We start from the raw sequence: 26507 nt of genomic DNA, 5'->3' as shown, positions 1-26507 counted from the left end.
AAAGATTAAATCAGCCTCAGAACCCTCTTGCCTTCTCACCCTGCAACCCAAGAAACTGCATTCTCCCCTCTCCTACCTATCTCCAGCTACAAAGATCTTTGCCTGGGGCTACATGTTTGGAATGCAACAATTGTAAGTAATGAAAAACTTCTTGTACAATAAATAATTTCAAACTTAAAAGATCTTTGTCTCGAGGACTGATTGGGAAGAAAAGTTAGCTGTCTGGATGAGACAACACATATGTTTTTATTGAGCCAGCACACTACCTTTGGCATTTAGCAGCATTGAACCTGGGAACTTTTTCGTTGATGTGTTCATTACTGTGGACATATAATATAAGTAAAATGTTCATGATATTTTTCCTCTTTTGGATTCATCATTTTTGGATTGTCTTTTTTGGGGTATTGAATTTTTAAAAATATACGAGACGTGTGGTTGGTGTGGAGAGTGAATGGCATTGGCGACTAGGTTATATTTGTATTTTGTTATTGACATTGTATTGTATTATTATTAAATGATATTTGTATTTCATAAATGGTAAAATAAAGGATTAACTCATTAAAGAATTTATTTATATATATATATATATATTTATTTATTTTTCGCTTACATTTGCATAATGTTTGATATAGGTTATTGAGGTTGTCTATAGGAAACAGTAGGGGTGGTCTAGGGCATTGTTTGATAGTGCTTTTAATTATAACCAACTTTCTTTTCTTTTAACCAAGTCTCTTGTCCTATATGTTTGTCTTATTAGATTGTAAGCTCTATTGAGCAGGGACTGTCTTTTTGTATGTTTATACAGCACTGTGTATGTCATGTTGCAGTATAGAAATGTTAAGTAGTAGTTGGCATCTCCGAGATGCCAACTAAGTCTATTTCATCATTCACTGCTATACACTCTAACTCCCATCTTACTTAGACTTCTGGTACTGGCATATAGACATTTCAAAGTGTGCTTTTTTGTTTGATTTGACAGAGATAATTTGGAACCTTTTTTTTTAAATTTTATTTTTAATCAATTATAACATTTACAATAAATGAAATAATCATGTGTACAGATATTCCAAACATATCTAGAACAATCCCAAAGTTCACATAATAATTCAATCACTGAAAACATCTGATCTAGCCCACGTCTAGGGGAGTAGAGAGAATGAAACTTAAGTGCATGTCATTTTATTAATACATCCTATTCCTTTAACCTATCTGAGACTTTTGAGTCTTGTCCCTTAAGAAGCGCTGTAGCTGTGAGGGATCAAAGAAAATACATTTATTTGATTCATAAGTGATTTGACACTTACACAGAAATTTAAAAAAGAAAATAGCACCTATATCCAAAGCTGCTTGCTTTAAAGATAAAAATTGTTTCCGTCAGGCTTGTGTAGCTCGAGATACATCAGGGAAAACCTGAATTTTTTCGCCGCAGAAATCAAAAGTTTTATTTTGAAAGTATTTACTAAAAAATAAATCCTTATCTTTTTTCAATAAAAACGTAACCAGCAAAGTAGCTCGGGATGCTATATTATCTAAAGAGTCTTCCAGGAAAGTTGACACATCAGGACTCCCTAATGTATCAACACCTCCTCCAACAGCTTGAGACGTTTTCCTTTGGGGAAGATAATACATTTTTGAAATCATTGGTATATTCTGAGTTTCATAGGAAAGAATTTCAACCATATACTTCTTAAATAATTCAAAGTCTGACATTAATCTAGATATTGGAAAATTTAATAAACGCAAATTATGGGATCTCATTTCGTTCCCCATTAATTCCATTCTAACATGTAATACCAAATTATCTTTTATAAAGGATATATTGGTTGCTTGTAAATTTTTTACCATTGGGTTCAAGTTAGTAACAACCTGCTCTAATTTATCAATCCTATTATCTAGGTCTACTAATTTCTCTCTTGTCTCTACTGAAAACATATGAATTTTAGATATAGTGCCTGACATTTTCTTATCAATTTTCATTATCAATCTCCATAAATCTAGCATTGATACATTTTCAGGTTCAGACACATGTTCTTCCACCAAACTACCTAGTTCAAGGACTGATGGGCATGGAACATTATTTCCCCTCGTAATACTCTCAGTACCTAAAATAGCCATTTCTTCTTGTATATTACCCCCAGTGTTGTCAGCCACACTTGACGTAGTGTGATTTTCAACCACATGGGATATAATATTGGTACCTGCAACCAAAATACCTTCCATTATAGGTTTCAGGGAAGAATGTGATGTGGACTTGGGGGTAGAGGGTACTTCTAAAGAGGAGTTCTCCTCTTCCATCCCCCCCTGAATAGACTCCCTCACTCTCACTATGTGGGAGTCCATTGGTCCAATCCTTTTAGACTGTGGAGAGATAGGTGAAGAAGTATATTTTGACTTGCGTTTTCTGCCCATAATATTTTCTTCAAAAGGGGCGCGCGGCTTTGGCTGCACGCCGATGGCTGCGCGCCGCAGGTCGCCAGTTTTTATTAGTCCCGCGGGGCTCCCCCGCTGACGTCACTTCCGGGTCACGCCCCCAAGCCAAGACTCTCACCTCCAATATCAGAAGAACTTTCAGGTAACAAATAATGCAGACGGAAGATCTTTTCCTCTCCAGCACTCAGTCACCTCGCACAACTCCCATTAAGCGCCGCAGGTCACCTGTTTTTATTAGTCCTGCGGGGCTCCCCCGCTGATGTCACTTCTGGGTCACGCCCCCAAGCCGAGACTCTCACCTCCGAAATCAGAAGAACTTTCAGGTAACAAATAATGCAGACGGAAGATCTTTTCCTCTCCAGCACTCAGTCACCTCTCACAACTCCCACTGAGCGCCGCAGGTCACCTGTTTTTATTAGTCCTGCGGGGCTCCCCCGCTGATGTCACTTCTGGGTCACGCCCCCAAGCCGAGACTCTCACCTCCGATATCAGAAGAACTTTCAGGTAACAAATAATGCAGATGGAAGATCTTTTCCTCTCCAGCACTCAGTCACCTCTCACAACTCCCCAATTTGGAACCTTTTAGCTCATTTGATTTTTTACTTATAGGCACTTTTGCTTTTAATGGAACCTCTCTGTTGGGATGTCCTAACTCTCCTGCTTCATTAGTATTCTTTGAAGAAACCTTCCTCCGAATCATGCACTACTGAGCGACTGTTGGCTTTCCCCTTTGTTCTAGTTTAAAAGCTGTTCTGTCTCCTTTTTAAAGGTTAGCCCCATCAGCCTGGTTCCACCCTGGTTAAGGTGGAGCTCGTCTCTTCGGAAAAGACTCCCACATCCCCAAAACATTCCCCAGTTCTTTACAAAACTAAATCCCTCCTTCCTTGCACAATCGTCTCATCCACAGAGAGACTCCGGAGCTCTGTCTGCCTCTGGAGAACTGTGCTTAGAACAGGGAACATTTCAGAGAATGCTACTCTGGAGGTTTTGGATTTCAGTTAAGTAAGATCCTAAATTTGGCTTCCAGAATCTCCCTCCCACATTTTCCTATGTCGCTGGTGCCCACATGTACTATGACAGCCAGCTCATCCACAGCACTGTCTAAAATTTTATCTAGATGACGCGTGAGTTCTGCTACCTTTGCACTATGCAGGCATTTTACCAGGTGATCATCATGTCCACTAGCCACCCAGCTATTTGCCTTTCTAATAACTGAATCACCAACCATGACAGCTGACCTAAACCTTCCCTCCTAGGCAGTAGCCCTGGGAGACACATCCTCGGTGTGAGAGGACAAAGCATCACCTGGAGAGCAGGTCCTTGCTACAGTATCACGTCTTGCTGCACCAGGTTCATGCTCCCTAATCAGGAGATCTTCCTCCTCCAAGGCAGCACCAGGGCTGCCAGACTGGACTTGGTTACTGTGTCCCTGAAGGTCTCATCTATATCCTTCTGTCTGCCCCAGCTCCTCCAGGTCTGCCACTCTAGGCTCCAGAGATCGGACTCTTTTTCTGAAAGCCAGCAGCTCTTTGCAACCTCTCACCATCAGGTAAAAAATCATACATGTGGCCGGTAAATCTGATTACCTCTTTGTAAGGTTTACTCTATAGGGAGAAAGGAAAGAGGATTAAAGGGATGGAGACCCTATGTTTTTCTGTTTGTTCTCTCTGCTTTGTTGGATTGTTATTGGAAATCCTAAATGGTGATGATAAAAAATACATGTGACAAAAATATCATACATGTGACACTTGATGCAAAAGATTGGAAGGTCCCCCTCTTGCTGCTTGACTGCTGTCTTTATCTTAATTTTGTTGAGCTCCTAGTTAAGTTTAGATTGCTATAGGAGTAGGAATGTGTACAATTAGAATCCTTTAAATTTACTGGTATATTCACTATTAATCTGGTAGTGACCTGCAACAGGAAGATTAAATTCTTGATAATGGCTGGGGCAATACTGTTTTTTTTTAGACAAAAAGGCTGATTGATTTTTAATTTGAAAGTGTCTTGCTTAAAAATCAAAGAATGAGCTAGGGATGGATAGGAGGTAAAGTAGAACACACGCAAACTCTAAGCTATTTCCTACCTTTTCCCTTGCTTTTTATAACAAACACAAATTTTAAGCTATTTTCTAACTTTTGGCTTGCTGTTTTTTAAAACATACAAACTCTAGCAAGTAAATTTTAAATGGTGCGCTTGTGCTCCCATAAATGCTCTTACTGGGCACATGAGCAAAGCAAAAATACCTCAATTTTATATCGTAAATGCAAGTACACATTAACCATTTAAAATATCCCTGTCGCGCGTATGTGTGCTACCTTTACACATACAGTACTCACAAATCACCATGGGGGGGAAGAGAGAGAGAGACTCTTTTAAAGGGCCAATCTGATACTCTCTGTGCCAAGTTATGTAGGTAACTTTACTACTGGTCCTAATAAGGGGCAAGTCTGGAGATTTTGGGCCAGAGGAATCCTGAACACTGGGGGGGGGGAGAGAGACTCAACCATGCTGAGTTCAAAGTGCCCCTCTTATAGTGGGATATATATAGAGAGTATCCCAATAGTTTACTTCTCCCCAAAACCTTTTAGGTTTCTAAGATTTCCCAAAGTAAAACTTACTGATCCTCTTCATCCACCAGCAGTATGATCCTCTCCTCTCAGTGCTCCCGCTGTCTGGACAGCCCACTTGTTTTGTAAGACTCCTTTGTTGATGTATTAGTTCTTTAGCTCATGCATTACTCATGTTTATGCCCATCAACACTGTTCTCTGTTACCTGTATATCCCAATTTAGCCTACCCTCTTTTTTAGCTATTTCCTACATTTATTCACATTATTTTGACGAGTTATTGTTGTCTATTTAATATTTAATATTTATGTTCTTATGTTCAGAAACTCTGTTTAATGTAACGCCTTAACCGCGACAGTTTTGTTCTATGGAAACCGACCTGATTTGATATTTGTATCGAGAATGTCGGTATATAAAAATCCTAAATAAATAAATAAATAAAGTGCCACAAGCCATATTCATAGATCAACTGAGAAGATCAAACCTTCATGATAATACTGCTGAAAGACCTGCACTGCCGTTTCCCTGAAAACTCCCTCAACAGTGCATGTAAGACAAAACACAAGAGAAACCTACCAGCTAAATATCTTAAACTAGCCGTTAAGCCCGTAACAACGGGCTACATTTAAAAAAAAATTTTTCGGTCCATTTCCTTCCCACTCCCCCCTCCTCTATTCTCCCCCCTCCCCCCCTCTATTCTCCCTCCCTCTCCCTCCTCCTCTATTCTCCCTCCCTCTCACCTTCCCCCCTCCCTCCTCTATTCTCCCTCCCTCTCACCCACCTTCCTCCCTCCCTCCTCTATTCTCCCTCCCTCTCACCTTCCCCCTCCCTTTCACTTCCCCCCTCCATTCTCCCTCACCCTCTATTCTCCCTCCCTCTCCCCCTCTATTCTCCCTCCCTCTCACCTTCCCCCTCCCTCTATTCTCCCTCCCTCTCACCTTCCCCCCTCCCTCTATTCTCCCTCCCTCCCCCTCTATTCTCCCTCCCTCTCATCCTCTATTCTCCCTCCCCTCACTCTCTCCTCCCTCCCCCAATGCCCTCCCCTTTCAGCTCATCCGCAGACAGAAGATCTCCGGGGGTGTCCCTCCCGCACGCACGGCACCGCTCCTGCTCGTCGCTGCTGCCGCCGCTAATGCTCCTCCCACTCCTACTTCTTGCCGCCGCCGCCACTCCTGCTTCTCACCACCGCCACCGCTCCTGCTGCCCCAGCGCCATTTTTATTTTCGGGCACGTTCAGCTCTGACCGACGTGCTCACCTGCGCATGCGCGGTACAGCTGCTCTCTAATGCGCATTTGTGGGCCGTCGGTCAGAGCCCATTTATAAGGTAGATACATGAACTTTTCAGAGGCTCTGTGACAGATATTTCTACAAACTCTGAAAACCAAGGCACTTCAGCCAGTAAGGTGATATCAGAAAAAAGTCTGTTTGCACTCTTATCCTCTCCAAGACTTTTCTGATAACTGGCCATTGTGGAAAAAAAGCATAGCTGACAAACTCCACTTCTGAGTCAGTATATCAGTGGTCAATGTACATAAATCCTTCTTGCTGAAATACCCGATACCTTCTTGTTGAAGCACAAAGCTTCCACTATCCTTTCCATGAAGAAATATTTTTTGATGATGATCCTGTTGTACCATCCCTATATCCTTGGAGTTTCATATTATGTCCCCTAATGCTACAACTATCTTTCCACTGGAAAAGGCTTTATTCCCATGACCATTAATACCCTGCAAAGAAAAGCATTCCCCAAATCTAATAAATGAATGTCTCATTTCCGTTCATAAGAACTTAAGATATGCCATATTGGGTCAGACCAAGAGTTCATCAAGCCCAGTATATTGTTTCCAACAGTGGCCAATCCAAGTTACAAGTAGCTGGCAAGTACATAAACATTAGATAAATCACAAGCTATTATTGCTTGTTAATTACCTTAATAGAAGTCTATGGATTTTTCCTTAAGGACCTTATCCAAAACTTTTTAAAACCTTTTTACACTAACTGCTGTAACCACTTCCTCTAGCAATGAATTCCAGAGCTTAACTATGAGCTGAGTGAAAAATAATTTTCTTCAATTTGTTTTAAATGAGCTACATGCTAACTTCATGGAGTGCCCCTTAGTCCTTCTATTATCTGAGAGAGTAAATAACCGATTTACATTAATTTGTTCAAGTCCTTTCATTATTTTGTAGACTTTTATCATATCCCCCCTCAGTCATCTCTTCTCCAAACTGAACAGTCCTAACGTCTTTAGCTTTCCTCATAGGACAGCCATTTCATGCCCCTTACCATTTTGGTCGCACTTCTCTGCACTTTCTCTAGTGCAGCTATATCCTTTGTGAGATGTGGTGACCAGAACTGCACACAGTATTCAAGGTGCGGTCTCACCGTGGAGCAATATAGAGGCATTATGACATCCTCTGTTTTATTTGCATTCCCTTCCTAATAATTCCTAACATTGTTTGCTTTTTTGATCGCCACAGCACACTAGGCCAATAATGTCAACGACTTATCCATTATGAGGTCTAGATCTCTTTCCTGGGTGGTAACGCCTAAGATAGAACCTAACATTGTGTAACTACAGCAAGGGCTATTTTTCCCTATATGCATCACTTTGCACTGGTCCACATGAAATTTCATCTGCTATTTGGAAGCCCACTCTTCCAATCTCACAAGGTCCTCCTGCAATTCATCACAATCTGCTTGAGATTTAACTACTCTGCATAATGTACAGTCATCCAAAAATCTGATCACCTCACTCGCCGTACCCCTTTCCAGATCATTTATAAATATATTAAAAAGCACTGGTCCAAGTTCATCCTCCTCCTAGTTGCAGATTGTATCTGTTGAATTAACTCTTCAAAGAGTTTAGACTTCTTGCAATGTGAATGGCAGGGAGGTTGCTGAGCTTCAATTCTTCCCAAAAAAGAACTTTTAAGGTGTCTGGCATCATATTTTGTTGCTGTTTCCCTTCTTGTTTAATCAAATACATTACAGAAATAAAATCATTAGGCATGACCGGAACATCTACTCTACTGTCCAGTGACAAAATAACAATAATGCATGTCGGCTTCAAGGGGCAAAGATTTTCACAAAGTTGGACTTACGAGGAGCATACAATTTGGTCAGAATCCGTCCCGGAGATGAGTGGAAGACCGCGTTTAATACCCGAGATGGGCATTACGAGTACCTCGTGATGCCTTTCGGCTTATGTAATGCCACGGCGGTGTTCCAGCACCTGATGAAGAGGTATTACGGGACCTTCTGAACACCTGCGTAATTGTTTATCTAGACGACGTGTTAGTCTGCTCCCAGGACCTGCCGTCACACCGTCAGCATGTCCGTCAAGTGCTCCAGATATTTAGGGAGCATGGCCTGTATGCGAAACTGGAAAAGTGCAGCTTTGAGAAGACCTCCCTGCCGTTCCTAGGCTACATAGTCTCTGCAGCAGGCTTTCAAATGGATCCTGAGAAAGTGGCGGCTATTAAGAATTGGCCCCGGCCGAGGGGTCTTAAAGCGTTGCAACGCTTCCTCGGCTTCTCCAATTTCTACCGTCACTTTATTCCCAATTACTCTCGTATTGTGGCTCCATTAACTGCCCTCACCCGAAAGGGGGCTAACGCGGTGAATTGGCCAACTTCTGCCTGCCAAGCTTTTGAAGCCCTTAAAGAAGCCTTCTTATTAGACATCTGCCTTCGTCATCCAGATCCCAGCCGGCCTTCGTGGTGGAGGTTGATGCCTCCAATGTGGCCGTAGGGGCCGTACTGAGCCAGTACTCTGATTCTGGACAGCTGTTGCCCTGTTCATATTTCTCAAGGAAATTCTCCCCAGCAGAGAGCAACTACTGTGTTGGTGACAAAGAGTTGCTAGCCGTGAAACTTGCTCTGGAGGAATGGAGACAGTGGTTGGACGGAGCCAACCATCCGGTTACGATTTACACCGATCACAAAAACCTAGCATTCTTGAAGCAAGCCCAACGCCTGAATCCAAGACAAGCCGGTGGTCGCTGTTTTCTGATCGGTTTGACTTTACCTTACGCTACCGATCCGGCTCTAAGAACGTTCGAGCTGATGTGCTTTCGCGCTCTTCTGAGGTCGAAGAGACTCCTGACACACCTCAGTATATCTTGGATCCCGTGTGAAAGTAAGCCTTGCTGCAACCTTGGTGTCCTCCCAAGGGAAGACCGTCAATCCGTGTCGCTCCCAGAGAGCAGTTCTCGCTTGGGCCCATGACTCCCTCACCGGGGGGGGGGGTCATGCTGGTTGGAAAGGGACTTTAGACTTGTTAAACTGTTTCTACTGGTGGCCAACGGTGAGACAGGACGTCCAAGCCTTTGTGGGCTCATGCCCTACTTGTGCTGTTCAAAAGCCGCTCATCGGGAAGCTCAGGGGCTTGTTGCAACCATTGCCCATCCCGGTGGAGCCTTGGACTCACATCTCCACTGATTTCGTTGTGGATCTTCCTGCCTCCGAGGGTAATTCAGTCATCTGGATAACTGTGAACCGATTTTCCAAGATGGCGCACTTTGTTCCCTTGCCAAAACTACCTTCTGCCCCTGACCTGGCTAGCCTGTTCGCTCAGCATATCTTTAGATTTCACTCTCTCCCGCAGGATATAATCTCCGATCGAGGATCGCAGTTTACAGTTCGCTATTGGAAAGCCCTATGCAAACGCTTCAATGTGCAACTTAGTCTTTCGTCTGCGTTCCCTCCCCAGAGTAATGGGCAAACAGAACGAACCAATCGAACCCTGAAGACTTTTCTCCGTGCCTTTGTGAACGAATGACAAGATAATTGGTCCAATCTACTCCCGTGGGCGGAGTTCTTGTATAATAATCACACGCATGCTGCTACTGGAAGTTCACCGTTCCTCGTTGTTTATGGGAAGCAACTTCGACCGCCTCTACCTTCACCTGAACCTAGTGCACTCCCGGCAGTGCAACTCTCAGCCCGCCAGCTTTGGTCCTTGTGGATCTCTACCCAGGAAAAGATCCGTAAAGCCGCCCAGTCCGCCAAGGAGTGGGCGGATAGGCATCGTCAGCCAGCACCTATCTTCCTCCTAGGAGACCATGTCTGGCTTAGCACCAGAAATCTACAGCTACGTATTCCGTCTCGAAGACTAGCTCCGAAATTCTGTGGGCCCTTTTGAGCCGCCGAACGAGTGGGAGCAGTCTCATACCGTCTACACCTACCCTCCTCCATGCACATACATGATGTATTCCATGTGTCTTTGCTGAAGCCTCTTGTGTTGTCCAGATACCACTCCTGGGCTCCTGAACCCTCAGACCCTTCAGTACCGGACGAGGTTACATATCAAGTACATGAAGTTTTGGATGTCTGGTTTCACCAATGCCGATGGGAATACTTGCTTGCCTGGGAGGGTTGTGGACCCGAGGATAACTAGTGGGAACTGGCCCGTAATATCCTCGACAAGGACTTATTATGGCAATTCCATTTGGATCACCCAAGTAAACCTGGACCGGCTAAGAGGGGGTATAAGAGAGGAGGTACTGTTGCGGTCCTGGCCGCGAGCACCGCGACCAGGCCCTTACCTCCTTGTTCCCGGACCTGCTCCGCTTCCGGAGCCCTGGCTTGCGGCCTGTTTGGCGGCGTCCCTGCTGCGCCGCCGAAGGTGCCTGAGGACGCCCTGCCTCTAGGCGCGCGCGCGCCACTTGGGCGCCTTTCTAGCCCGTTTCCCGCCAGTGGTGACTCCGCCCAATTCCTGACGTCAGACGCCACGGCCTTGATAAGCCGGCCACGACCGTCCAGTCCTTGCCTTACAACGGGTTAACTTCCCGGTCTCCTGTTGCGCTGTGCCCCGGAGTGACTCGCTTGGCTTCATCGCTCCGTTCCTGCTACTGTACCTGCTTGGTTCCTGCCTGCCTGCTACAGTACCTGCTTGGTTCCTGTCTGCTTGCTACAGTGCCTGCTTGGTTCCTGCCTGCCAGCTACAGTACCAGCTTGGTTCCTGTTTACCTGCTACAGTCCCTGCCTGGTTCCAGTACCTGAGTCCTGCTACAGTTCCTGCCTGGTTCCAGAACCCAAACCCAGTTACAGTATCGCTACTGTCCTAGTCTGGTTCCAGTTACCTGTCCTGATCCACAACCCGCCTAAGTCCCAATGGCCGGGCCCCTACGGGCTCCTCCTGGGGGGGCTTCGGCTTCCAAGGGTGAAGCCACCTAAGTCCCAGCGGTTGGGCTCCTACGGGCTCCTCCCGGGGGAGTACCAGCTTCCAGGGTGAAGAGCATCTAAGTTCCACCTGAACATCTGCCTCCCGGCCTGCTATTCCCAGTCTCCAGCAGGCCAGCCCAAGTGTCCACCAAACTGAGACTCCCACAACAAAACCTTTGACTTAGTCAGGTGTCTTCTGCTGGTTCGGACCATCTGTTGTCTTCACATTAGATTGTCAGGCTTATACTGTGTAGTTGTACTAATTTATTAATTTTGTCTATTTCATTGTTATCTGTTTGGCTTTAAGTTGTCAATACCCACTGAGTTTTGTAGATCAGCAGGCTAAAATCTTTTTAAATAAATAAAAGAGACCATCATGGGTTTACCTCATATTCTATGTAACTAGTGAGCAGGTCCTTCCCAATTTGTCTGTACAGATCACTTTGGATAGGCAGGTTAATACTCTTTACTTTTCTTTTAGTCTTGTTTGGTTGCTCTTGTTTTCCTGCTGGAGTTGTCTGATCATTTTGCTGGCAAAGAAAAGGAAAACTGGAGTTAAAGTTTTGGACACTGTAAGTGCATTTTGACTTAATGAAATGTTTGTGTAAGAGAGGAACATCGTCCTTAGGAAAGCCATTTTCACCTTGCTACTGGGAAATATAGCTGAGCCACAACATGATGCTTTATTGTTGGTGGGAAACAGAAGAACTGCTTGCCAGTTCCAATAGGTTGCTAAGTTTACCCACTTCAAGAAAGAAGATAAGGAACTGGATTAGCTCGCTGGTGAGTTGTGGTTATCCAACCGGTATGGGTTAAATAGTTTTGCACTGATCTTTTTGGTATTTTTTAATTTGCTTCCCTAGCTATGAAGCTATGACTTTACATTACACTTGGGGGCATTAATTTTCTCACTCTGTGCTGAATTAGGACCCTTCTAAATCTTCAAGCCCAGAATTCAGAGTGGAAAAAAGTAAACGCAATTTTAAGAATCAACTGTTACTTTGAAAAGAAGCCTCAGAATTACAGGGAACAAGTTCTCCCACTGCTGTGTTTCTGTTTTTGATCTATGCACGTGTTTTCATTTTTCTGGCATTCACAAACATGGCAGTTCAGAATTTTCTTTTCGTTTAGAAAGTAAAGAGAACTGTAATTAGAAAGCAAAGATTAAGATATTCACAGAACTGGTCTATTCCATGTGCTGTGCTTTAGTGATCCCCTGAGCCAAGCTCAACCCACTTCTCCCCAGGGGATGATTTCAGACAATAGTTATACTGGTGGAGGAGAAATTAACTAGTGCTGTATATGTATGCTATAATCATGATAAAAGCAAGAACATACGGATTTGTACTATTCTTCCTTACCATGAAATACATTTTCATATGAGCATGCAAGTTTGGAATATGTTCATTTTTTCCCCTGGATTCTGGTGCATGAAGCTTGCCTCCTGTACTAGATACCTGTTTCCAGTCAGAAAATTTTGTCAATCTTGCTTCTTGAATACCCAACAAAAGATCTTTCAACATTTTGGTTAAACCATGTTTTGTGCTAAAGTTAATGGTGATATCCGTGCCACTTCTAATATCAGTGTGCACTGTGAGGTACACCATGCAATGTAATCTGGAGACATATAAATGGTCTTAACAGTTCACAGTGGAGGAAGATGAACATTTTTCTATCCAAATCATATACAAACCTTTACTTCACCTTCTGCAGCTTCCACATCCGTCTGCTTCTGCTGTTCTCCTTGACCTTTCTGCTGACCTTCCTCACGGTCAATTTGTACTTTATCCTAAGAATAGGAAATGACATCATTAAACCAGTACTCGCCTACGGCTCCTGTTCCTGAATATACTGAAGACTCTCTGTTGCATAGAAGCCATTACAGATATCTACAATTGTGAGTGTATCATCTACTACTGGTTATGTATCCAGCATACCCTGTCTACTCACTACCTATAGTCTCTCTCTACAGCTCAGCAACCCAGAGCCCGCAATTCCAGTATCCGAAGGACTTCAGCCCTTCCGGGCTTATCAGCTCACTACTGCCACCTCTGGTGGTTCTACTTCCTGTCTAATAAAGAACTATCTGTCTTTGTCTCCATACTCCAGCCTAGCCGGTGGTCCCTATCGGGATATCCTCCTGGGGGCGCTGTCATCTGCCATCGGCCCAGGGATTCACCAATTACCTCAAGTGTCATTCCTTACACTACTAGAGCGGTATTATATGACTGCCACTCTGTGGGAAGCCAACCCACCACAGATCATTAACTCTGCCTACGGAGTATTACAATTGTTAGCTCTTCCCCTTGGCAGGGTGATTCATAACCGATTGCTATCCCTGGCGGACTCATAACAGATTGCTACTCCTAACAGTAGGGATTGATAACAGATTGTTAACTCCTCCCTCTCCAGGAGGAGATCCATATCAGACTACTAACTCCTTCCCCTACAGGAGAAGCTCAATAACAGATTTGCTAACTCCGAGCAGCAGAATTATAACAGATTACTAACTCCTCCCCTCTGGAGGAGCAGATCTACAACAGATTGCTAGCTCCTCCCCCCTGGAGGAGCAGATCTACAACACCTACAAGTATAGGAGAAGGGAAAAGTGAGTATGATGTAGGCAGCTGGTACAGTTACTTTGGCTCTCGCATACAGCTGCCAGATGTCCTCATTACTTCTGCTCGAAACACTCAAAGTGAGTCACATCCAGTGCTCAGACACTTTCTCTCCATGTCACTCAGCTTGGGGACAGGAAAGAATTGGAAAGACTCAAGATGGGGAAGATGAGGAGGTAATATGTGCTGCACAAAGTGAGTCCCACCTATCCATACCCTGAATGTATGATTACACATGTTCTCAGAAAGGAGTTCCTACAAATTTAAGAGTCACTGCTGGGATCTCTTGTTGCTGCAAAGTACTGAAAGCAAAACAGAGCCAAGCCCTGAGGCTGGCTTGAATCTGAGCAACAGGCAATGGTGATTTTTACATGGCATACCTGATTAGGTCTGAAGACACACTCGTTAGAAAATACTGGTATGGAGTAATTAGGAACAGCGGCTGCAACCTTAACTATAATGCTACAGTGAGAGAAATCTTTCATACAGCTAAATATAGACACTGCACTGCGCGCATATGTTCCACACAGAAACCTGAGATCTGCTAATAAGGCCCTACTAACTGTTCCTTCTGTTAAATTAGCACGCCTCACTCAAGTAAGGGAGAGAGCACTATCACTGGCTGGACCTGTACTATGGAACTCCATGCCACTCGAAATAAGGCTGCAGACAAATTTGAAACTATTTAAAACTAAGCTGAAAACATGGCTTTTTAAACAAGCTTTCTTGAAAAACAAAGAGAAGGAGGTAAACAGTCGATAGATAAGGACGCACCGAGCAATCAGTTTTTTTTCTCTTATATCTCCCAATACATATTAACGTAGATTTGAACCACTTTACAGTTTCCTAACCAACATTTAACCTTTATTCAACACACAGTCTCTATTATTAAAATACTAGCCGTTAAGCCCGTAACAACGGGCTACATTAAAAAAAATTTTCGGTCCATTTCCTTCCCCCTCATTGTCTCCCTCCCCTTCATTCTCCCCTTTCTCCCCTCCCCTTCATTCTCCCTCCTCCCCCTCCCCCTCCCCCTCATTCTCCTCTTCCCTTCATTCTCCCCCTCATTCTCCCCTCCCCCCCCCAGTCTCCCTCCCTCCCTCTCACCTCACTCTCTCCTCCTCTCTCAATCCCCTCCCCTCTCAGCTCATTCACAACCCCTTCGGATGGCGCAGACGAAAGATCTCGGGGGGAGGTCCCTCCCTCCCTCGCGAGCGCCACCGCCGCTACTGCTCCTCGCTGCCGCCGCCGCTACTGCTCCTCCCAGCGCCATTTTTGTTACAGGCAAGCTCTGACCAACGTGCTCGCCCGCGCATACGCAGTAGAGCTGCTCTCTACTGCGCATTTGCGGCACGTCGGTCAGGGCTCCTTTATCTAGTAGATGTTACCGTTCTATGTTGGCACATGTTTAATTTGTAATCTATACCAATTATATTATTTTCTTATTGTGCCGTTCCGTAAACCGTTGTGATGGTGAATTAACTTAACAACGGTATAGAAGAGTTTTTAAATAAAATAAATGAAAAATAATAAGAATTAAGATATAAATCCTGATAAAATAAAAATGTTAATTTTTCTCAACAACTTACAACTGACTACAGGAATTGTGCTACTGACATTACCAAGCTCCATATGAAGCAGAGTGGTTTTCCCCGTGATGGGAGAGACACACACTAACTCTAGAGCCTAACACCAAGGGCCAGAGGTACTAAAGAGTTTTTTATTTTATTTTACATCTACGGCAATAAATGCTCAGTACATCTGGCATTCTAACTCTCCTAAGCTATACTTAGCAGAATTACAAATAGAGATTTCACTACCACCCCACTACATGCACTATGGTTCTTACTTGTTTCTGTAACTTCTCTTCCTTCCCTTCAGATTTGCAGACTGGTTCTGTTTCCATGGGAACCTCATCAATTTGTTCCTCCTCTACCTTCTCTATTAAAGAAGCACTGGCCACACTGAAAATTCCATGGATATTTATACGCACTTTAACCTTCACTTTGGAATTGCTGCCATCAGGATGGGGACCAACATTCATGACTGTAAAGAGCCCTAAAAAGGTAGAGCACCTCAGATTACAGTCTCCAAAATGAGAAATTTGCAACAGTCAATGAGAGTAGAAAAAAATGAAAACAAACAAAAAAAAAAAGAAATAGTAATTAAATAAATACAGTTCAAAACATATTCTGAGCAACTGGACAGCCCTTTATAAGAAAGGACAGTTTTAAATATAAAAGGTTAGTAAACAAGTTGAGATTAGAAGTTAAGCACAGATATACTAAGTTAAACCAATAAAGCAGTGTTGCTTACTTGTAACAGGTGTTCTCCAAGGACAGCAGGATGTTAGTCCTCACACATGGGTGACATCATTGGATGGAGCCCAGCAAGGAACTTTGATCTCAAAGAATCTAGAACTTTCAAACATGTCCTACCGAGCATGTGCAGCTATAGTTATCACTCTGCCCCCTAGGCAGAGTCCCTCAGTCCATAATATAGCTAATACAAGCAGAAAGGAACTCCCGGGGGGGAGTGATTTTCATGAGGACTAACATCCTGCTGTCCTTGGAGAACACCTATTACAGGTAAGCAACTCTGCTTTCTCCAAGGACAAGCAGGATGCCAGTACTCACACATGGGTGAATCTCAAGTTATAGGCTGTCCAAGCAGGACAAAGCAGGAAACCTCACCGTGCTGAAAGCACCACCTCTCTCCCTTTTACCTGTGAGCCAGCCGACCCACAAAGGGGTTTAGGCAGAAAAAAGAGTTGGGTTCTACAAAGAGAAAACCTTAGAAAAGTCTGAGACCCAAAACCTGATGCTCAGCAGAGGTGCCTAAGGCAAGGGAATGATGCAAGTGCCAACAAGAAACATACTCCAATTCACGGAAAACTTTACAGGCAGGGTTTTGGATCAGTAAACCATGACGACAACAGTAGGTCTAGAACCCACTGGATGATATAAATAAGAGGAGGACTCTTGGATGAAGACCTCCCAGTTTTCTTTGGTGTTACAAGTTACCGAAAAACCAACTGGGGCTCGAGAACTCTCAGGAAAGAAACTGCGGTCCATTGACATCTGAAGGACAGAATGTCTCTGCAGAAGTATGCCCAAGTTTGGCTAATAGGCATAATGGGCAGAAAACCCAAGCAAGGCTTGGAAGAATAATCAGCAACAATGGCAGGGTCTATGACAGACATCGCTGAACAGACATCGCTGACCAGCAGGACAGCATCAAGAGTTTCAAGGAATGAAAGGGAATCCCTGAATGGGATTGCTAGCCCAAACCCCTGAGCAGGGAGATAAGTTAGACCTGAAACCTACCCACAGTGTACCCTGCAAAGAGCAGGGTTATCCATCCTGTGAACAGGATAGTTCAGGTGAGCAAGAAGACACTTTGGGCAACCTAGTGAAGTGAGAAAAGCTAAAGGCATTATTGGCCAGAGCTTGGCGAAAATATAGGGAAAAAGTAGTGTATCTTTCATAAGAACAAGCCATACAGGGTCAGACCAAGGGTCCATCAAGCCCAGCATCCTGTCTCCAACAGTGGCCAATCCAGGCCATAAGAACCTGGCAAGTACCCAAAAACTAAGTCTATCCAATGTTATTGTTGCTAGTAATAGCAGTGGCTATTTTCTAAGTCAACTTAATTAAAAGCAGGTAATGGACTTCTCCTCCAAGAACTTATCCAATCCTTTTTTAAATCCAGCTACACTAACTGCACTAACCACATCCCCTGGCAACAAATTTCAGAGTTTAATTGTGCGTTGAGTGAAAACGAACTTTCTCCGATTAGTTTTAAATGTGCCACATGCTAACTTCATGGAGAGCCCCCTAGTCCTTCTATTATCCGAAAGAGTAAATAACCAATTCACATTTACCCATTCTAGACCTCTCATGAATTTAAACACCTTTAATATATCCCCCCTCAGCCGTCTCTTCTCCAAGCTGAACAGTCTAACTTCTTTAGTCTTTCCTCATAGGGGAGCTGTTCCATCCCCTTTATCATTTTGGTCACCCTTCTCTGTAGGTATACACTAAGTTATTCCACGAATGCCTTAGCTTTTCTCCCCCTCCCCCAGAAATTAAAATTGAAAGTCGGAAGAAGTGAAGAACACAAGGAGGCAGATCGCTGGACTGCCGGAGTAAGCATAAGTCGCTAGAATGTATATCTAAACCCCAAGCAAATAATTCACTACTGATTCCAGTAGAGAGTTATCCACTGAGATAGAGGCCTCAGCCTGCTTGGAACAGGGAAGAAATCCAGAAACACTCCACTAAGAGACAAGAAGCTGGAGTACCGCAAGTGCAAACCCCTATCAAGTAAGGATTTTTTCACCAGCCTGGAAACTCTAAGGGTACCTACGAAGGGCCAGGGTGATCTCGGAACAGATTGCCCTGAATCTGGCTTATGTATTAATACCTCAGCCATGATAGCATGTACTTCCTCCAAGGAAGAATGCGTCCAGTAAATGGAACAATTCTTGCATGAACTATCTACAATCCAGTGGGTTGCTTAACCTGAGGCAGCATGGATTCACCAGGGGAAGGTCCTGTCAGACAAACCTGATTGATTTTTTGGATTGGGTGACTAGAGAATTGGATCAGGGAAGAGCCATCAATGTGAGTTACCTGAATTTTAGTAATGCATTTGATACATTCCCACATAGGAGAATCGAGAACAAAATGAGAATCTTGAGAGTGAGTGCAAAGGTAGTAGCGTTGATTGCAAACTGGTTGACTGTCAGGCGACAGCATATAATGATAAATGGAACCTACTCTGAAGAAAGAATGGTGCTAAGTGGAGTGCCAAGGGATCGATTTTGGGACCGGTTCTTTTCAACCTAAAATCTTAATCAAAAATAATCAAGTCGTGGAATTAGCAATAAAAGTACGAATCTAGGGGTAATAATGGACCCTGAGTTAAGCACATCTCACAGAAAATAAAAGAAGGGTACAGCAAACTAATGACCTTGAGTAGACTCAAACCACTGTTATCACTAAACAATTTTCGCACAGTTCTTTAGGCAATGATATTCGCAAGTACAGACTATTGCAATTCACTACTACTAGGGCTACCACAATCTACGCTAAGGCCACTGCAAATACTACAGAATTCCGCTGCTAGAATTTTGACTGGCAAAAAAAGAAGCGACCACATAACTGGAACACATGCTGAACAAAGAATACAATACAAAGCTCTATGTATAATTCATAAGCTAATACACGATGAAAAAGCCGACCGACTTAACACAGCACTGCGCGTACATGTTCCGCACAGAAACATAAGATCTGCTAATAAGGCTCTACTAACTGTACCCTCCGTTAAATCAGCACGCTTCACTCAAGTAAGGGAAAGAGCACTGTCACTGGCTGGTCCTGTGCTATGGAACACCATGCCCCTCGAATTAAGGCTACAGAGAAATTTGAAAATTTTTAAATCTAACCTGAAAATCTGGCTCTTTAAACAAGCTTACTATAAAGACAAAGAGAAGGAGAAAAACAATTGATAGATAAGGACGCACCGAACAAACAGTTGTTTTTAAACCTACAAGTGCATTGTAATGTTAAAATTTGAACCGCTTAAGCAATTTCCTACCAAACAGATAAGTTCAACTTAAACAAATAGATTATTATACTACAATGTTACCGTACTATGATGGCACATGTGTAATTTGTAATCTCTACTACTCATATTTGTCTTTATTGTGCCTTTATGTAAACCGTTGTGATGGTTATCTAACTTAACGACGGTATAGAAGAGTTTTTAAATTAAATTAAATTAAATTAATTTAAATCAATATCTTTGTGAACGACCTGGCGGAAGAGACAGAAGGTAAAGTTTGTTTATTTGCGGATGATACTAAGATCTGCAACAGAGTGGACAGGCCTGAAGGTGTATGAAAAGTGATTTAACAAAGCTTGTAGACTGGTCGAAGATTTGGCAGCTGAGATTCAATGCCAAGAAGTGTAGAGTCATGCATCTCAGGTGTGGCAATTCAAAAGAGCTTTGATGTGATGGGCGGTGAAAGACTAATGTGCACAGAGTGGGAGAGGGAACTTGGTTTGATAGTGTCTGATGATCTGAAGGCGGCGAAGCAATTTGATAGCTAAAGCCAGAAGAATTCTGGGCTGCATAGAGAGAGAAATAACCAGTAAGAAAAAAGAGGTGATAATGCCCTTGTACAGGGCATTATCCCCTATGAGGATAGGCTAAAGAGGTTAGAGCTTTTCAGCTTGGAGAAGAGATGGCTGAAGGGGGATATGATAGAGATCTTTAAAATCATGAGAGGTCTTGAATGAGTAGATGTGAATCGGTTATTTACACTTTCGGATAATAGAAGGACTAGGGGGCACTCCATGAAGTTAGCACATAGCACATTTAAGACTAATCGGAGAAAATTCTTTTTCCACTCAACACACAATTAAGCTCTGGAATTTGTTGCCAGAGGATGTGGTTAGTGCAGTTAGTGTAGCTGGGTTTAAAAAAGGTTTGGATAAGTTCTTGGAGGAGAAGTCCATTAACTGCTATTAATCAATTTGACTTAGGGAATGGCCTCTGCTATTACTGGCATCAGTAGCATGGGATCTTCTTAGTGTTTGGGTACTTGCCAGGTTCTTGTAGCCTGGTTTGGCCTCTATTGGAAACAGGATGCTGGGCTTGATGGACCCTTGGTCTGAGCCAGCATGGCAATTTCTTATGTTCTTATGTCCTTGGTAAGGCCTCACCTGGAGTACTGCGTTCAGTACTGGTATCCATATCTCAAAAAGGATAAAGATAGGATAGAGGTGGTCCAAAGAAGAGTGACCAAAATAGTGAGGGATCAGCACTGGAAGACTATTGAGGAGAGACTGAAGGATCTGAATATGTATATCCGGGAAGAGAGGAGGTGCAGGGGAGATATAGAAATATAGAAACATAGAAATGACAGCAGAAACGGATCAAACAGTTCATCCAGTCTGCCCAGCAACCTTATGCAAGTATCTAACACACCATACAAGTCTCCCCTATACTTATCAGTTTCCCAAACCATCAAAGTCTGGTTAGTTGCTGTTTCAATCCAATTCCAGGACACCTCTTGCCGTTGAAGCAGAGAGCAATTTTGGAGTTGCATCAAAAGTTTCAGGCTTATTTGTTTTCCTGGACCGTAGAATTCAATGTCCTCATTGGTTGCTGTCTGAATCTAATTCCCCTTTTCTTCCTGTCATTGAAGCAGAGAGCAATGATGAAGTTGCATCAGCAGTATGAAGGCTTATTGGTTAAGGGTAGTAACTGCCATATCAGCAAGTTACCCCCATGCACTTTCTTCATTTTTATCCTCCAGCCTTTAGGGATCCACAGTGTTTATCCCAGGCCCCTTTGAATTCTTTCACTGTTACTGTTTTTACCACCTCTTCCGGAAGGGCATTCCAGACATCCACCACCCACTCTGTGAAGCAATATTTCCTGTTGTTGGTTCTGAGTCATCCTCCTTGGAGTTTCATTTTGTGACCCCTAGTTCTACTGATTTATTTCCAATGGAAAAGGTATGTTGTTGAATGTACATAATTAAAACCTTTCATGTATCTGAAGGTCTGTATCATATCTCCCCTGCACCTCCACTTCACCAGGATATACATATTTAGGTCTTTCAACCTCTCCTCATAAGTCATTTGATGAAGAACCCCCACCGTTTTGTTAGCCCTTCTCTAGACCACCTCCATACTGTCTCTGTCCCTTTTGAGTATGGTCTCCAGAACTGAACACAGTACTCCAGGTGAGGCCTCACCAAGGACCTGTACAAGGGCATTATCACCTCCTTTTTCTTACTGGTTATTCCTCTCTCTACGCAGCCCAGTATTCTTCTGGCTTGTCACATTGCTTCACCATCTTCAGATTGCTAGACACTATCACCCCAAGGTCCCTCTCTTGCTCCATGCACAACAGCCCTTCACCCCCATCACATACAGCTCTTTTGGATTACCGAAACCCAGATGCATGAATCTGTACTTCTTGGCATTGAATCCCAGCTGCCATATCTTTGACCTCTGTTTTAGCATCCTTAAATCACACCTCATTCTCTCTACTCCTTCCGGCGTGTCCACTCTGTTGCAGATCTTTGTATCATCCACAAACAGACAAACTTTACCTTCTATACCTTCCGCAATATCGCTCACAAAGATATAGAACAGAACCAGTCCCAACACTGATCCTTGTGGCACTTCACTTAACACTATTCTCTCTTCAAAGAAGGTTCCATTTACCATCACCCACTGTCTTCTATCCATCATAAGAACATAAGAACATAAGAAATTGCCATGCTGGGTCAGACCAAGGGTCCATCAAGCCCAGCATCCTGTTTCCAACAGATGCCAAACCAGGCCACAAGAACCTGGCAATTATCCAAACACTAAGAAGATCCCATGCTACTGATGCAATTAATAGCAGTGGCTATTCCCTAAGTAAACTTGATTAATAGCCATTAATGGACTTCTCCTCCAAGAACTTATCCAAACCTTTTTTGAACCCAGTTACACTAACTCCACTAACCACATTCTTTGGCAACAAATTCCAGAGCTTTATTGTGCGTTGAGTGACAAAGAATTTTCTCCGATTAGTCTTAAATGTGCTACTTGCTAACTTCATGGAATTCACCTAATCCTTCTATTATTCGAAAGTGTAAATAACCGAGTCACATCTACTCGTTCAAGACCTCTCATGATTTTAAAGACCTCTATCATATCCCCCCTCAGCCATCTCTTCTCCAAGCTGAACAGCCCTAACCTCTTCAGCCTTTCCTCATAGGGGAGCTGATCCCCTTTATCATTTTGGTTGCCCTTCTCCGTACCTTCTCCATCTCAACTATATCTTTTTTGAGATACGGCGACCAGAATTGCTCACAGTATTCAAGGTGTGGTCTCACCATGGAGCGATATAGAGGCATTATGACATTTTCTGTTTTATTAACCATACCCCTCCTAATAATTCCTAACATTCTGCTTGCTTTTTTGACTACTGCAGCACACTGAGCCAACGATTTTAAAGTATTATCCACTATGATGCCTAGATCTTTTTCCTGGGTGGTAGCGCCTAATATGGAACCTAACATCGTGTAACTACAGCGAGGGTTATTTTTCCCTATATGCAACACCTTGCACTTGTCCACATTAAATTTCATCTGCCATTTGGATGCCCAATCTTCCAGTCTTGCAAGGTCCTTCTGTAATGTATCACAGTCTGCTTGTGATTTAACTACTCTGAATAATTTTGTATCATCCGCAAATTTGATAACGTCACTCGTCGTATTCCTTTCGAGATCATGTATATATATATATTGAAAAGCACTGGTCCAAATACAGATCCCTGAGGCACTCCACTGTTTATCCTTTTCCACTGAGAAAATTGACCATTTAGTCCTACTCTCTGTTTCCTGTCTTTTAACCAGTTAGTAATCCATGAAAGGACATCGCCTCCTATCCCATGACTTTTTAGTTTTCGTAGAAGCCTCTCATGAGGGACTTTGTCAAATGCCTTCTGAAAATCCAAATACACTACATTTACCGGTTCACCTTTATCCACATGTTTATTAACCCCTTCAAAAAAATGAAGCAGATTTGTTAGGCAAGACTTCCCTTGGGTAAATCCGTGTTGACAGTGTTCCATTAAATCATGTCTTTCTATATGCTCTACGATTTTGAACTTGAGAATAGTTTCCACTATTTTTCCCGGCACTGAAGTTAGGCTCACTGGTCTATAGTTACCCGGATCTCCCCTGGAGCCTTTTTTAAATATTGGGGTTACATTGGCCACCCTCCAGTCTTCAGGTATAATGGATGATTTTAATGATAGATTACAAATTTTAACTAATAGATCAGAAATTTCTTTTTTTTTTAAATTTAATTTTTATTGAACTTTTCATATTTTTACAGGATACAGTAAGACAGTATACAAGAGGATATTGCAATCGTTTCTTATTAACCAAGGATTCAAACAAACTCCTTCTTTATACTAATACCTAAACATAAGGAAAAAACTTTGAGACATTACAGGTATTTCACTTAGAGCAGAGATTTAGGTACTCATAAAAACAACCTAGTTATCTCGTCATCTTCTAATTTTCTTTTTCCCAAACCTATGGGGTTCTCAAGAGTGGGAGTCCAGATACAATCTCAACTGTTCCGGGAAGTTAAAAACATACCTAGCGCTCTGATATAAAAGCAGACAACGACAAGGAAACCTGAGTGTAAACTTAGCCCCTCTTCCAAGAACTTCAGCCCTCATCGAAATAAACTTCCTTTGAAGTTGAGTACTCCAGGCTAAGTCAGGGAATATTCTTATATTTTCACCATGGAAGTTTTGTTTTTGATTTCGGAAATACATCTTCAATACTGAGTCCCTTTCCATCAAAAACGCAAATTGCACAATCAAAGTAGCCCTGGATTTTATATTAGCTTTGAATGATTTCTCCAATATATCTGTTAAATCTAAATTTATCTCAGATTGTTCTTCCAACTGCTGTTTCTCTTCTCCCTTTAAGGGGAGATAGTATATTCTTGAGATAGCCGGGATCGCAGACTCCGAATACTTCAATATATTAATTAAATAGCTTCTAAACAGATCAATTGGAGAAATCAGATGGACCTTTGGGAAATTTAAAACCCTAAGTGTAAAATTCTTAATTTGATTCTCCAAAGATTCTATTTTATCCACACATATTTTATCAGATCTAATCAAATTAGATTGAATTTTCTCATTTTCCACAATCTTCCCTTCTATGATATTCACAGTTTTTTCCAGTTTCCCCACCTTTTGATTAATTACCCCATTTTGCTGTAATACATCCTGTATTATTTCAGATAAATTATTAATAGATTTTTGCATTAAGATGATCATATTTCCTATCTCTTCTAATGAAAATTTCTTTGAGGATAAAGATGTCATCTCTTTTGACATTATTATCTGAACACCTTCATCTCTCTTCCCCATAGTAGCCATCCCAACCAGGTTAGTAAATGTTACTTCTCCTGGTTCTCTGGAACCCACTCTTACGGGGCTCCCCAAGGATGCAGATATACTATCTGCCCCTCTCTGAGTACCAGGACTTGCAATTAGTGATAATTGTTCTTGAAAATTGCCCTCATCCTTACCCAATGGTGGGGCAGGCTTTGCTGGGGCTCCGGGGCTCAAAGATGTTTCAAATGACCTGGGGCTCACCTCCTGCTCCAAGGTGACATCCCCTGCGACTCCTCCCGAAGCTAAAGATGACGTTCTTATGAAACAGTCTTCAATCCTCGGTTGACTCATACTTGCATTAGGTGTTGACGATATCTCTAACACGTGCTTTCCTTTTTATATGTGGCATACTCAGAAAAAAACAATAGAAAACTATTAACTAATATAGAAAGGCAGTTCCAAGGAAGGAGACTGATCACAGAAGGATAATCAATAACAGTCAAACCTGTAGTGTCTCTATGGCTGCGGGAAATATCAAAAACGTGCACAGCTCACCGGCAGGAAATGAAGGTAATGTTCAGCAGCAGCGTTACAGACACAGCCGTGCCTCTTTTCTAATCCCCAACTCCTCCCCCTGACCAGCCAGCCAGCGACCAGGGCAGAGAGGAAACGTGCACAGCTCACCGGCAAGAAGTGAAGGTAATGTTCAGCAGCGAGAAAGAAATTTCATTTTTGAGTTCCTTTAGTACCCTAGGATGCATACCATCCGGTCCAGGTGATTTGCTACTCTTTAGTTTGTCAATCTGGCCTACTACATCTTCCAGGTTCACAGTGATTTCGTTCAGTTCGTCTGACTCATCACCCCTGAAAACCATCTCCGGAACTGGTATCTCCCCAACATCCTCATTAGTAAACACGGAAGCAAAGAATTCATTTAGTCTTTCTGCAATGGCCTTATCTTCCCTAAGAGCCCCTTTAACCCCTCGGTCATCTAATGGTCCAACCGACTCCCTCACAGGTTTCTTGCTTTGGATATATTTTTAAAAGTTTTTATTATGAGTTTTTGCCTCTATGGCCAACTTCATTTCAAATTCTCTCTACGCCTGTCTTATCAATGTTTTACACTTTCCTCATTTTATCAAAGTTTCCCTTTTTAAAGTTTAGTGTTAGAGCTGCAGATTTACTTATGGTCCCCCTTCCAGTTATTAGTTTAAATGTGATCATGTTATGATCACTGTTGCCAAGTGGCCCCACCACCGTTACCTCTCTCACCAAATCCTGCGTTCCACTAAGAATTAAATCTAAAATAGCTCCCTCTCTTGTTGGTTCCTGAACCAATTGCTCCATGAAGCAATCATTTATTACATCCAGGAACTTTATATCTCTAGCAAGTCCTGATGTTACATTTACCCAGTCAATATTGGGGTAATTGAAAACTCCCATTATTATTGCACTGCCAAATTGGTTTGCTTCCCTGATTTCTCTTAGCATTTCATCATCTGTCTGTCCATTTTGTCCAGGTGGACGGTAGTATACTCCTATCACTATACTCTTACCCAACACACATGGGATTTCTACCCATATAGATTCTACTGAGCATTTAGTCTCTTGTATGATCTTTATCCTGTTGGACTCTATACACTCCCGGACATAAAGTGCCACACCCCCGCCAAGTTGATCCTCTCTATCATTGCGATATACTTTGTACCCTGATATAGCACTGTCCCATTGGTTATCGTCCTTTCACCAAGTTTCTGTGATGCCAATTATGTCAATCTCATCATTTGCTG

General features: G+C 42.8%; 1 protein-coding gene across 1 annotated transcript in view; it reads right to left on the bottom strand.

The window, feature by feature from the left end:
* HSPA4L (heat shock protein family A (Hsp70) member 4 like) overlaps nt 1–26507 on the bottom strand; it is a 626705-nt gene that overhangs the window by 173263 nt on the left and 426935 nt on the right. Inside the window, exons 12-14 of the mRNA XM_029590014.1 lie at nt 15632–15840; nt 12858–12953; nt 11551–11694 (exon numbers count right to left, since the gene is read on the bottom strand). Of these exons, the coding sequence (XP_029445874.1) occupies nt 11551–11694; nt 12858–12953; nt 15632–15840 (449 nt within the window). The remainder of the gene's footprint in view (nt 1–11550; nt 11695–12857; nt 12954–15631; nt 15841–26507) is intronic.

This window comes from Rhinatrema bivittatum, chromosome 1 (assembly GCF_901001135.1).
Source record: "Rhinatrema bivittatum chromosome 1, aRhiBiv1.1, whole genome shotgun sequence".
Classification (NCBI taxonomy): Eukaryota; Metazoa; Chordata; class Amphibia; order Gymnophiona; family Rhinatrematidae; genus Rhinatrema; species Rhinatrema bivittatum.
Note: the sequence above shows the minus strand (reverse complement) of the source record. Positions and strands in the feature narration are given on the sequence as shown.